The sequence below is a fragment of the Scardinius erythrophthalmus genome (assembly GCF_964197995.2).
Source record: "Scardinius erythrophthalmus genome assembly, chromosome: 14".
NCBI classification, from domain to species: Eukaryota; Metazoa; Chordata; class Actinopteri; order Cypriniformes; family Leuciscidae; genus Scardinius; species Scardinius erythrophthalmus.
Genome location: NC_138234.1, coordinates 9,366,882 through 9,379,838, shown reverse-complemented (window position 1 = coordinate 9,379,838; position 12,957 = coordinate 9,366,882). Strand labels below are relative to the sequence as shown.

The window sequence follows — 12,957 nt, the reverse complement described above, 5'->3', positions numbered from 1 at the left end:
ACTATGAGACCGGATCTCTGACCATCATGAACATCAGATCTGAACATGCTGGACGTTATGAAGCAGAGCTGATCAGAAGCGAAAGTTCAGGAAAAAGGCAAAGCTTAAACAGAAACCGAAAGTGTGACAGCACAAAAATCACCAGAAAAATCAGCAGCTCTCATGACGACACCATAAAAACATTCAGTGTGGCCGTCAGTGGTGAGTCACTCAATGTTATTTTCCCTTAAGTATTTTTGTCGTTGTTTTTATTGAAGGAATTAAATAATTTCATTGGCATGCTGTAAATTTAATAAACTGCATTTCTGATCACTCTGCTCATTTAAAGAACTCATTTCATTTTTGAATTAAAAAAGCAATACTGTAATCTAGGGATGTCCCGATCAGGTTTTTTTGCCCTCGAGTCTGAGTCCGAGTCATTTGATTTTGAGTATCTGCCAATACCGAGTCAGAAAGAACTCATTTAAAGAACTCATTTCATTTTTGACTTAAAAAAGCAATACTGTAATCCTGTGATCCATACAATCCTGCATCCATGTGTCTTTGTAACATTGAATCAAAGGATTGTCAAAAATGTCAATTCTTGTGTTCTTTCGTATTTCTTTATTTTTATTGTTTTGTGTTTTCCAGCTTCTCTGATTGATCAAGATGAAACCAATAAAGAACCATATCTGGAGAAGCATGCGGCTGACTTAGGTATGTTTTCCACTCTACTTCTTCAGTCTAAATCTTGCATAACATGTATTAAAGTTAAAAAACACTTTTCTTATGGGGAACTTCACTTTATCTAATGAATATATATATATATATATATATATATATATATATATATATATATATATATATATATATATCTCTAATGAATATTATTATCACAGTCAGATTCACTCACACTAATGTCTGTTTCTCTTTATCTGATCCAGGATCAGGTCTATCTTCAGGTGCTGTTGCAGGATTATCTGCTGCTGTTCTGCTGGTCAAGTCAAGTCAACTTTATTTATATAGCGCTTTTCACAATACAGATTGTATCAAAGCAGCTTCACATTATTAAATAAAATAGTACATCAGTGTATGTTTCTGGTGTAAAACATCCACGTTTGGTAATTCAGATCAATAGCACTGTTGAATCGATTAATCAAATTAAGTATCCCCAACTGAGCCAGCCAAAGGCAACAGTGGCAAGGAACCAAAAAACTCCATTAGGTGACCCAATGGAGAAAAAAAAAACCTTGGGAGAACCCAGGCTCAGTCGGGGGCCAGTTCTCCTCTGGCGTTTATGAAGTAGAGACCGGATTTAACTGTAAGATTAAAATATTATATGAATGCCTGGCTGAAGAGATGCGTCTTTAATCTAGTTTTAAACTGGGAGAGCGAATCTGAGCAACGAACAGTATCAGGAAGGCTATTCCAGAGTTTTGGTGCTAAATGTGAACTGGCAACTGGTGTGTGTGTGTCTGCAGCTGTTGGAGTGACTTACTATCACCACAGGTGCTCTGAAAAGGATAAGCATCACCTACAGTTACTATAGGAAAACTTTTTGTGCAAAAGTATTACATGGATCTCCGGAATACTTGATTCTGATTGGTCAGTCGGGACATTCCGCTCAGATATTTCTGAGGTGTAAGTGAACTGAATCTCAAGGGGCCTTCCACAAGTCTGTTAGTGAAGGGTACATGTGATGGTCATGGAAGTAGTTTTATTGTTTATTGTCATGTGACCGTGAGTCAATTTAAAAGCTAGATGGTGGGAGAGTTCAGTTAAAAGCATAAACAAAATAATTTTGTGATAATAAAAATGTTTAAAATATATGTTTTCTCAGTTTGTGTAAATTCACTTGAGGTTCAGAGTATCAGAGTAGTGCTATTTTTATTCAATACTTTTATGTGACAATTAGTAAATACACTATATATACACACACACACACACAATGATACTGTAGGGGAGACCGGGGATGGTTGTAACACGGGTCAGTTGTAACAATTCCAATATGTCCAATCAGGAACTAGTTACAAATCACCTGAATCACTTCGCACATGCTCAGTTTAGTTCTTATTCCACATGTAATAAAGTAGAGCCCTGTGGCAGACACAGCACATGTTAGAGTGGAAAAAACAATTTTGAGATAAGAAAGTTACTTTTTTTACTTTTTTTGTTTTTGTTATGGGAATTTCTGCTTTGTAGTTAAACTCCTCAAACTTTTATTATGTTTATTGTGTGTCTGTGTAGATATTTTCCATGCAAGTTGTTAGTGCTAATGTTTTGCCTGTTAGCTGTAAGGTGAGCTAGTTCATGGCTACATGACTCTGGGTTAGTTGTAACAACAAGACTCTGGGTTAGTTGTAACAACAATGAAACATTAATTTTTATTATGGCCAATACTATAGACTGAAAGTAACAACCATGCTTACACAAATAGAATGTTTAAGTGTTCAAGTTCAATTTATTATGGTCAATTACTATGACAGAGTAACAACAGAGTCACACACACACACACACACACATGCGCGTGCGAGCGCGCGCACACACACACACACACACACACACACACACAATGTTCAAGTGTTCAATTTTATTAATTATTATTATTTAAAATTTACAATTTTATTATTCAATTTATTATTATTATTTTATTTATTATTTATTATAATTTTATCAATTTATAATGGTCAATTACTATGACTGAGAGTGACAAACACACTGAGACTAAGAGTGACACACACACATCAGTTATATTGAAAAGTCAGAGTTGAATAAAAACCTTTCAAAATAATGTTTTTGTCAAAATCCTTATTTCATTATGTTACATATCACCCCGGTGGATATCATAATGTTACATCTCACCCCAGGGTATGTTACAACTAACCCAGACTATGGGGTGAATTGTAACATTTCACTCCTCGTGTTTGAAACTAAACCACGCATTTTCTGTTTGTGTTGCAAAGATAATAGCTATGTCATTTTATAGCAGACACTTGTAACTAGTTTGGATCACATTTTGAACACACTGACTTCAAAGTACTACAAGGTCAGACAGAAAGGTCAAAACTGTTACAACCATCCCCGGTCTCCCCTACTGACCTAAACTGTAGATGACAGATCTAAATCTACAGATCTGTAGATGCCCTCTGCGGTTGGCAAACGCGCCGGCACGTTTTGCTCTTTTTTTTTTCACATAGCAGCAAAATAGGCTAAACTTAAAATACTCCGTCATTTAAAGAAAATAAACAGGGTGTGCGTTCTTCCTGTCCGGCTCGGAGAACTTTTTTTTTGGAGCAAGTCTAAACTTAAACAAAACTCAGCGAATACTATTCACCCAGGCATGAGCAATATATCTTTATAATCATTCAAGTGTGTACCTCATTATTTTTAATGTGATCCCGCCCACGGAGAACGCGCGCTATTCAAACGCAAATGATCTCAGGCAGCTCATTCAAACTGTGAACGCCCACATATCAGCTCAAGTTTATTCAAATCATTTTACTTGTTTACACCGTCTTGCAGCGCTGTGAGGAATAATACTATCCTAAGAATAATAATGGAAAATGTACCTCAGAAGTGCTGGTATTTCGAGGAGCAACGGATACACTGTAGTACGTTTTTTCATTCACAAGTGAATCGCGTTTCTGTGTGTGAATGAATGATCCGCTTTTAGCAAACTATATTGCTATACTGAGATGAGTAAAAATTGACTGAAATATGTTGAAATAAAATGTGTATAAGCAACGTATTAAATTGCAAATTAACATTTATTTTCCTTAAAACGATACACATATGTTACAGAGATATGAAAGACAACATTTCTTTGACTAGTTTTGGATAGATTATAAATTTCTATAGACTGCCACATCAAATAAGCTTTTGTTTGCCAATTTCTGCTCTTATGTTAAATATATATGTTTTGTCAAATAATGTTATTATAGTGTTTCTTCCAATGTATAAGCTATATATTCAAAGTAATGCATCCTTAACTTTAACATGTATGATAAAATGTATACTTTAGTTTTTACAAAGAAAGATTGCACTTGAATTTTTGTTGTAATTGTAACCTTTTTAATAAAAATATATATTTACAAGTGTTATGGAAAAAATTCTCTTTTCTTTGTTTTATATATCACTGATTTAACAAAATGAATGCCATTCATTCACTTGGCTGTATTTTGAGTTTCTTTTTATGATGTTGATACAGCTGGAAGGGTGTGTGTGAGGCTTCAGAGGTGGGAAGATTCCCGGGCTGGGGAGGGGTTAGAGGAGCCACAGGGGTTTCTTCTGTTTGGGGGGCTGTAAGAGATAGCTCTGAGGAGAAACATTATAAAACTGCCAGCAAAACACCTCTGAAATGTCTCACTCCACCTGCAGCTGGACTGTGGGTGGACGGGGGAACTATTCTTGCAAGAATAAATATATTTTAATGACAATATGAATGCTTATTTATACTGAAAAAAAGCACGAATGTCAGGGCATGTCAGAACATCTCAAGGACCCCAAAAACACCTTAGACCCCCAGAGGGTTAACATTTTTACCATTGGACTGAATATAACATATTTCTGTTTCTAAAAAAAAATACATTTTGTGAAATTTAGCTTCATGTTTAAATGACCCTTAACTTCATTCCTCTGTTCTGTTCCAATTTTTCAGTCACTGGGTGATTGTGTGTATGTGTTTTGTTTAGGGTTAGTTATGGGTTTGTGATTTAGTTCATAAAACTTGTGCACAATAAATATTTGGTTCAGATTCTCTGCTTGTGGCAAAGTCAATTAGTTCACTTCAAAATTTAAATTCTCTCCATCATTTTTTAAAATTGTTATACTTATTTATTTATTTTTGTTTACAATCAAAATCTAAGAGTTAGCTAGAAAGCTCATTTTCATCTGTAGTCCCTTGGCAGGTCAACACAGCATCATAGTACAAAAAGAATACATGAAAACAAATTAAGAAAATAAATAAGTACAGTACAAAACCAGCTCTCTCTGAGTTCAGTAGGGAGGCAGTTCCAATAAGTTTAGGCCCGTACTGAGAAGACTGTTTGGCTAAACTTACTGCTGTTCTTCTGTTGTATAAATAAATACAGTTTGCTTATAAAGGGTTTCTATTGGTTTTAGAGTTGTCACATTTGCTTGGGACCAGCTTGTAAAACTATATGATATGTGGGGAAAAATCATGGCATGCATAAAGAGTTTGGCTGCCTCTGTTGTTAAATATGGCCTGATGTGTCTGAAGTTAGCCAAATTATATCTAATGGTTTTAGCCACCTTTTTAACATGCTATTTAAAAGTTAAATTAAGTCTAAAATAATCATGAGGAAACAACCATGAGTTTTTCTCCTTCAATAAAAACATCAGCCTGCTGTACACTTGTGGACCTCTTAGAAAAGAACATACAGACTGTTTTGTTAATGTTAAGATGCAGATGTGACATTTTCAGCCATTCAGAAACATGCACCAGTGCTTCAATTTAGTTGCAGCCTGTTGTTTGTTCTTGGTATTGTCGGGTGAAACATGCAATTGATTTTGTTATTATTAATGCCTCGTATAAACAGGCTTATGTTTTTATAAGAAACCTTTATGTAGAAGAACACTGTAAAGAGGTTTTTATAAGAAACCTTTATATACGGAAAACACTGTAGAGGTTTTTATAAGAAACCTTTATGTAAGAGTAAAACACTGTAAAGAGGTTTTTATAAGAAATCTCATAATGTATTTGGTTTATTAAAAATGGCACTGTAAGCTATTTGTAGAAAAATAATTTATTAAGATAATACAATAATGAAATAACTGAAATGTATCCTGTGTTTTAAGCATTTATTAAATGAAGAAATAGTATAGATAGAAATACTACTATGCATTAATTTGCATATAATCCAGGGAACAAAAATGTAAATGTATTTTTTGCCAATGATGAAGCATGTGTGCAGCTGCAGCATCCTTATAACCTGCCTGTCAGAAAGCCAGTCCTGGGAATATATATATATATATATATATATATATATATATATATATATATATATATATCTTTACCTTATTAGTATGTGTCGAGCATGCGATTGGTAATTTCCTATGTTTACATTGCTTGGATTTACAAACTCCATTGCTTGGAGTCATCACCAGACAAGATATCAGAGGTGGACGAAGTACACAACTTCCTTACTTGAGTGGAAGTATAGATACTACTGGTCAAATATTACTCTGTTACAAGTAAAAGTTGTAAAGACCTATTTTTACTTAAGTAAAAGTACAGAAAAGTATCAAAAGTAAAAAGTAAATGTCAGTGCATTGTTTTATTATTGTTTGTATGTAATACTTAAAGTACTGTATGCCTCTGAATCTATGCCTGCATACCTACCCTCATATCAATATCAAATTTATTTCTAGAACACAGTTCCAGTAGTGGGATTGAATTTGAGATTGAATAAGTGCACTGAATAACGTCCACAATGGTTTCGGACACCCAAATGGCTGTTCCCTCAAATATTGCCCTATTTAAAGTTTTTTGGGCTTTTAGTATGAATATGTTAGCCTTACTGTTATCAATAAGATAGTGTGCTCCAAAAAAGTGACAAAATAGGTTATGACGTCAACCCGACTTTTATTTTCAATCAATATCCAACGTCGGGTTCTGATGTCAGTCAGATGCAGGGTTGTGATGTCAACCTGACTTTCATTTCCAACCAAAATGCAACCAGAATCATCCCCTGACTGATGTTACTTTCTACTCAAGGACAGAATTGTAGTGGAGTAAAAAGTACGATATTTGTTTTTCAAATGTAGTCAAGTTAAAGTAAAAAGTTTCCAGAAAAAAAAATAATACTCAAGTACAGATACTCAAAAAGTGTACTTAAGTACAGTACTCAAGTAAATGTACTTTGTTACTGTCCACCTCTGCAAGATATTGTGTTTTGCTTTACATAAGTGTATTATGCTGTGTACTATTTTCGTTAACTTCCTTGTGATTATTGTAATAACTGCCAGTTATTAAACGTTTGAGCAGACTGGAGCTAAATTATTTATTTTAATAGGCTAATTGCTAGCGCAAGCTAAGTGCACTCATCCCATACACCGCTCTCCGAGAAGAGCATCAGTATCACAGATCAGCCGGAGATAGTACTGTCATCTATTCAGAACACAGACTATGAACTGCAAAGGCAAAACCCCATCTTACACATCTCTTTCCATGACGGTGAGAACAACATTTTTACATAAAGCAGTAAATGAACCAAGAACACTTGAACTAAAGCATAAAAAAACACAATTTTACCAACACAAACCCCAACCATCTTGCTTTAACGCATCAACTCCCAACAAACAATTACCCATAATGCACCCAGCTGCTAGCACTGACTGCCAGGTCATTACAATATTGACATTTAAGTGGAATATATTTATTGCATTATGGTTGCTGATTTTCTGAGTGTTATTAGTGCAATGAGACATACATAGACAAATACTATTGTAAATTTCTTTATGTAGATCACATACAATCACAGATGCATATCAATATTGTCAATAAGTGCCTCATTAAAGAATCTCTTCTACACTCATGATTCTCGAATCTGATCCATATTTAACGTGCCTCAACCAGCTGAACTTTGCTATACCGCCCCTGATGATGATGAAGCCTAGTTTAATGCCATTCAGCCATATCCTCAGACCTTGCCAGTGCCACACAATATATTTATATTTACCTACCAACGCTATCTCAACCAATTCGTACGAATGATAAAAGTTGGCTAATTCGTACAACCTCACTCGTACGATTTTTCTAAACCCACGTGATGGGTAGGTTTAGAGTGGGGTCGGGGTAGGTCATTCGTATGAATTCATACAAATTGAGCAATTCGTAACGCACGATTTTGCAAAAAAAAAAAAAAAAAAAAAAGCAGCACTAATTCTTACGAGTGAGGTCGTATGAATAAGCCACCTCGTAGAATTTGTATGTTTTCCCGTGAGATCAGGCTCTTACATACATGAACTTGAATGTCCACAATGCACAATTGGCTTTTTCAATGCTTTTATTAATTTGAGGGGTGTTTCAGAGAAGATTGGAGAGATGTTGTAAATGTGGTTTAATCAAGTAACTCGCTGTGGTGGAACAGCATAAGGGTCTCGCAGGTTCTTAACACAGATAGAGGAGAATGAGATTGAACAGGGCACATCGTTCCAGCAACGGTTAGCTGTAAGGTGGAATAATGAAATTAGTTATTCTGATGATTATAGAGTTGTTAGAATCAAAATAAAATAGATTTTATAAATAGTTACTGTTATGTGAAATTGGATTTTAAATTAGAACTTAAAGTATTAAGAAAAAGACTGCATTCTTACAACTAAAGTTGATCTCCACACAGTTCTCGGGAACACCAGCATTGTTAGGTTCTCCAGCGCACCAGTTGGTATATGAAAACAGAGATCCATCACTCCATAACCAGCGTCCTTCCTAAAGAGTGAAGAGAGTGAAGACAAAGAGTGCACTACTGTTGTCAGACTTCAGGAAGAAGCGAAGTTCAGATTTGAAGTAAAACTATCTTCATTACAAACTTTGCATTTACTGGTTAAAGCAGTAATTATAGTGTAGACAAACAAATGTCTCTTTAGGACATACAATTGAACTTACTTGTACAGCATCATTAGCACCAATCCAAGAACGTGTGGAAAGAGGCAACAGACTCAGCAGGAAATTATTTTCCAGTTTATTACTCACAGATGCGAGAGTCGCACGAAGAGTTTGACAGTTTTCCTAAAGAGACAGATTTGTCAATACAAAACCAATTCTTTTAGAATAAAGCAAAGTCTGATTTACTTGATAAAACCCTCGTAACAATTTGCACTGACACAAAGTTAATTTTACTGCTACTGTTATCAAGTAAAATCTACTTAATATTGGGCTTAGAATTAGTTTGACATTTAAATTACAGTTAATTGAAGTACTTGCGTAAACGTTACTTAATATTTAATTTCACATAGAATTAAGTAACATCTACTTAGACTTTTGCAAATTAAACAATTTACTTTTTACTGAGATAAAATACTGAATTAAACCACACATTTAAAGTGTATGCTTATTTAGAAACATTTTCATAAATCAATCAATAGATATTGAATCTACATTGAATCAACTGAACACCTCAATACTTGGTACACAATCCACAATGACGGTAACATTCGATAGATTGTTTGAGTAATTGTGTAGTAGAAAATTCAGATGAGACAAAATGCCAAATTACTAAACCTACCAACAAAAGCTATGATAAAACGGTGTACCGGTAAATACAGCTGGAAAACAGTGAAGTCAAAACGTATTAATTATTCATGCCACAGTGCATGATGGGAACACCAGTATAAAAGGTGAATAGGTTTTACTTAATTTTATATTGTTGAAATATATTGTTTGATTCACGATATTATAGAATTGACTTTTGTCTTGCCTGAACTAACTTTTCCATGTAGAAATTATATTAGTTTTACTGCAGCATTTACTTCACTGGAGAATAACTTTTATCAGTTTAAGTTAATAATTTGATACAGGTCTTTAGATCTTTCTTTTAGATGTAGTTAAAGACACCTATAAAGTGCGATCAAATCTTTTTGTTGTAACACATTACCTCTGCTGTGATCCAGTCAGTCGGTTGAGAAATGTACTTGTAGCATCGGAGTTTAAATTTTATCCATCCAGCGGGGCATTTATCGGCTAAATCCACTGTGCCCACTCTATTAACATTGCTTGTAGAATTCACTGCAAAGAATGTTTTTGTTTTTATTTTTTTTTATTTATGTAGCTGATTTTATGTTTGTGTGATTATGTGCTGAAAATATGTGTACTTTATACACTTGTAAACCCTCATGCAAATATTAGTCAGTGGAATAATGTACATTTCCAAAATGTTTTTAGATAACAGTTTTACAAATAAATGTCTTGGTTACCTTCTGTATTCCCCATGGAGAAGATAATGAAAAGCAGACAACTTTTCAGCATTGCCATGACGAACCTGAAATGAATAAGCAGGAAAAGTGAAATGTCTGCATGCACTCATATGCTGCACACTGCGATTCTCAACGCATTTAAACACAAAGCACAACATTTATTCAGAACTCACTTTGGTTGTTAAATTGTTGCCGTCAGAATCTCAGAGGAAGATTTTGTGAAGCGCCAGAGCCTGTGTAACACCAGAACATTCTCATATCAATTGAATGAAGATGGGTCATATTTATACACATAATATCAGGCAATAACATCCAGGTGTCCTGGGCAAAGATCAAACTTTATCATTTCTGGCATATTAGTTATAGATTTATAGTAATAATTAAGAGAGTTCAAATGTTAAAATGTATGTGTGTGTCTTGAGTTCAAGGTCTAGTTCTAAACTGAAAAAAAAGAAAGAAAGAAAAAAACACTTGCAAAAAGGTTTTACTCTCATTATTTAAGGATGTTACATGTATGGAACTAACAAATTAGATCAAATTAACAAAGTAAATTTAACTTGGCCAGTTAGAGTTTGCGGAGTAATTTTTACTTACTCAAGTATTGCTGAAAGCAACCCACGTGTAGCAGCACAAACAGCCTTCTTCAGGGTGTGCTTTCCAACCAAACAATTTCCTCTTTTATGCGTGCTAATTAGAAACACCTGAGTGACATAATACATGCACATACAGAGAAAGTCCACTAGGTGGCTACATTGCAAATTGAATCCAAAGACCAAAAAAAAAAAAACCCAATAATGATGAAAGACAAAAGTAGGCTAGACACAGAAAGCATAAATCACAAAAATGGACTGAAGTCTATTTCTTCATTCAACCCAGGGTATACTGTGGCCTGTAGCTCATATATATATATATATATATATATATATATATATATATATATATATATATATATATATATATATATATATATATATATATATATATATATATATATATATATATATATATATATATATATATATTTCTCTCTGTAAAATTTATTTTAATCAGTCACCACCCCGAATACTCTTTTTAATCATTTCTAAACCCTCAACCATTAGGGCTTCTGGATTATATTGAGCACATTTTTGGAAGTGTTTTGCCATAGGGTAATCTAAATGAGCTTTTCTAATGGCATTTTTATGCTCCGATACTCTGTCTTTAAGACGTCTCTTGGTCCGGCCTACATAAAAGCATCCACATTTGCATGATAACCTGTATACCACAAAAGTAGTATTGCAATTAATGAATGCTTAAATGCTGTACATTTTATGTGTCTTGCAATTACAGAATTATTTGCATTCTTTAATATTAGAACAATGATTACAAGACCCACAAATGTAAGTACCTTTTAACTGTCTGTAAAGCCAAGTAATCTGTTTTTTGGCAGGAAGATGACTACTAGCCTATCTCGTAGTTTTGAAGCTCGTAGTGTTGGATTAGAACTGAAGTCCACTGCTGTGGATCTACTGAAGCTGTGATCCGATTGGTTTCCTCTGCTGTGGTGGGCGTGGCTACTGTCATTCTTCTGGTTTATGACGTCAGATCCACAAGAGGAGGAGACTAATGGAGGATCAGTTGAATAATCAATAGTTTCTTATTAATGAGAACTCAGTGTGTCACAGATATATCTTTAAATAACCACATTTGTGTAAAGAACCAAACAACATGTTCGTACGTTGCTAGAATTATCTGTACGGTTGATCTGTCAGAACCTGTAGAAATGACATCAACTGATCATCCATGTTCCTGAAACATTAGTGTGTGTGTTTTTTTGGTGTCCTTAGTTAGTTCGAGGCTGGGTCCTCATTTTCTACAGCCGCTGGAAGTATAGAAGATCTCTTCAGTAAACTGTGAACTGATTGAACTTCAAAGATGACCTATTATGCTTTTTTGCATGATCAGGTTTCATTCAGCTTCATTTTTGGGGGATTTTACTATTTTTAACTACAATTTTAAAATTATTGGCGTAAGAATTTCTTTAACAATCCCTCTGATTTAATAATATCCTCTTCACAGTATTATCCCTAATCATAGGCTATTTTTTCTACAGTTGGTTACAGTTGAATTTTCTCTTTGTAATTACAGCCACAAAGAAAAAAAGCAAACTGAGTAAAAACTAAGTAAAGCGAAATAGAAATAGTATTTTGTACTGACAAATGATTAGTTAGTGAAGTATACATTCATAAAAAATACAGATAGCCTACTTGAACATGTTTCCTATTTCTTGATGGCTTTAACTACTCAGAATAACTATTTTCAACAACTACATACTTTCAAATGAAATGTGTACTACTGTGTATTATGCCGACTCCCAGAGTGCACATTAACATGAATACATTAAGCAATTGCTTTGTTTTACTATTTTTGGGGGCTTTTTTAACTATTTTATTTGTTGTCTTGTGTCAGTAGCCTAGTAGCACAACCAAGACAGAAATTTGTTTTATTGAAATCTATTCAGTCTTATTAATATTATAAGTTAATTACCTGTATGATGCAGTGTGTTATTAGAAAATGATGATTATTGGTACGTATACGCCTACATCTTAGACATCGGTTGGATACTATTCATGTCTTTTGTTTTTAAGAGCAAAAGCACATCCTGGCTGTAAGTAGCCTAAGTCATAAATTAATGTTGTCATATTAAACAGATAACTGAACTGTTAACTATAACTTAAACTGAAGCAATTCTACTTATGCGGGCGAAAGAAGGCAATTAAGGCAGAGTAACGGCTCCTGAATGTTGTCTCCAAACCAGAAAAAAACACGCTTCAACTGATGCCTTCGATGTCTTCCTCTCAGTACGTCTTATGTTACTTATTTTCTCCAGTAGGTGTCATTATTCCCATCATGCAAATCAAATATACAATTTCCAAATAAGTATTAAGGTATTACACAACATTTATAAAACAAAACAAACCAACAAAACAAAACCCTTCAAAGGTGAATAATATTGAGCAAGAACATAGCCTAGGTTGATCATTTTGGTGAATTTATTGTGATCCT

The 12,957-nt window shown here is 34.1% G+C and overlaps 1 protein-coding gene across 1 annotated transcript; it reads right to left on the bottom strand.

Moving 5' to 3' along the window:
- Positions 1 to 7,787: 7,787 nt before the first annotated feature.
- On the bottom strand, positions 7,788 to 10,566 carry LOC308701777 (galactose-specific lectin nattectin-like). Its single transcript, XM_081384210.1, has 7 exons — positions 10,507 to 10,566; positions 10,086 to 10,145; positions 9,913 to 9,977; positions 9,594 to 9,724; positions 8,606 to 8,728; positions 8,317 to 8,428; positions 7,788 to 8,168 (listed from the first exon to the last, which is right to left on the bottom strand). The coding sequence occupies exons 3-7, from the start codon at positions 9,968 to 9,970 to the stop codon at positions 8,065 to 8,067; spliced, it is 528 nt and encodes a 175-aa protein (XP_081240336.1). The 5' UTR covers positions 9,971 to 9,977; positions 10,086 to 10,145; positions 10,507 to 10,566; the 3' UTR covers positions 7,788 to 8,064.
- Between the last annotated feature and the right edge of the window lie 2,391 nt (positions 10,567 to 12,957).

Coding starts and splice junctions, on each gene's coding strand:
- LOC308701777 (XM_081384210.1), bottom strand. CDS start 9,970: ATGGCAATGCTGAAAAGTTGTCTGCTTTTCATTATCTTCTCCATGGGG. Junction 8,429..8,605: donor GTGCTAATGATGCTGTACAA/GTAAGTTCAATT, acceptor TTCACTCTTTAG/GAAGGACGCTGGTTATGGAG. Junction 8,169..8,316: donor TGTGGAGATCAACTTTAGTT/GTAAGAATGCAG, acceptor TCCACCTTACAG/CTAACCGTTGCTGGAACGAT.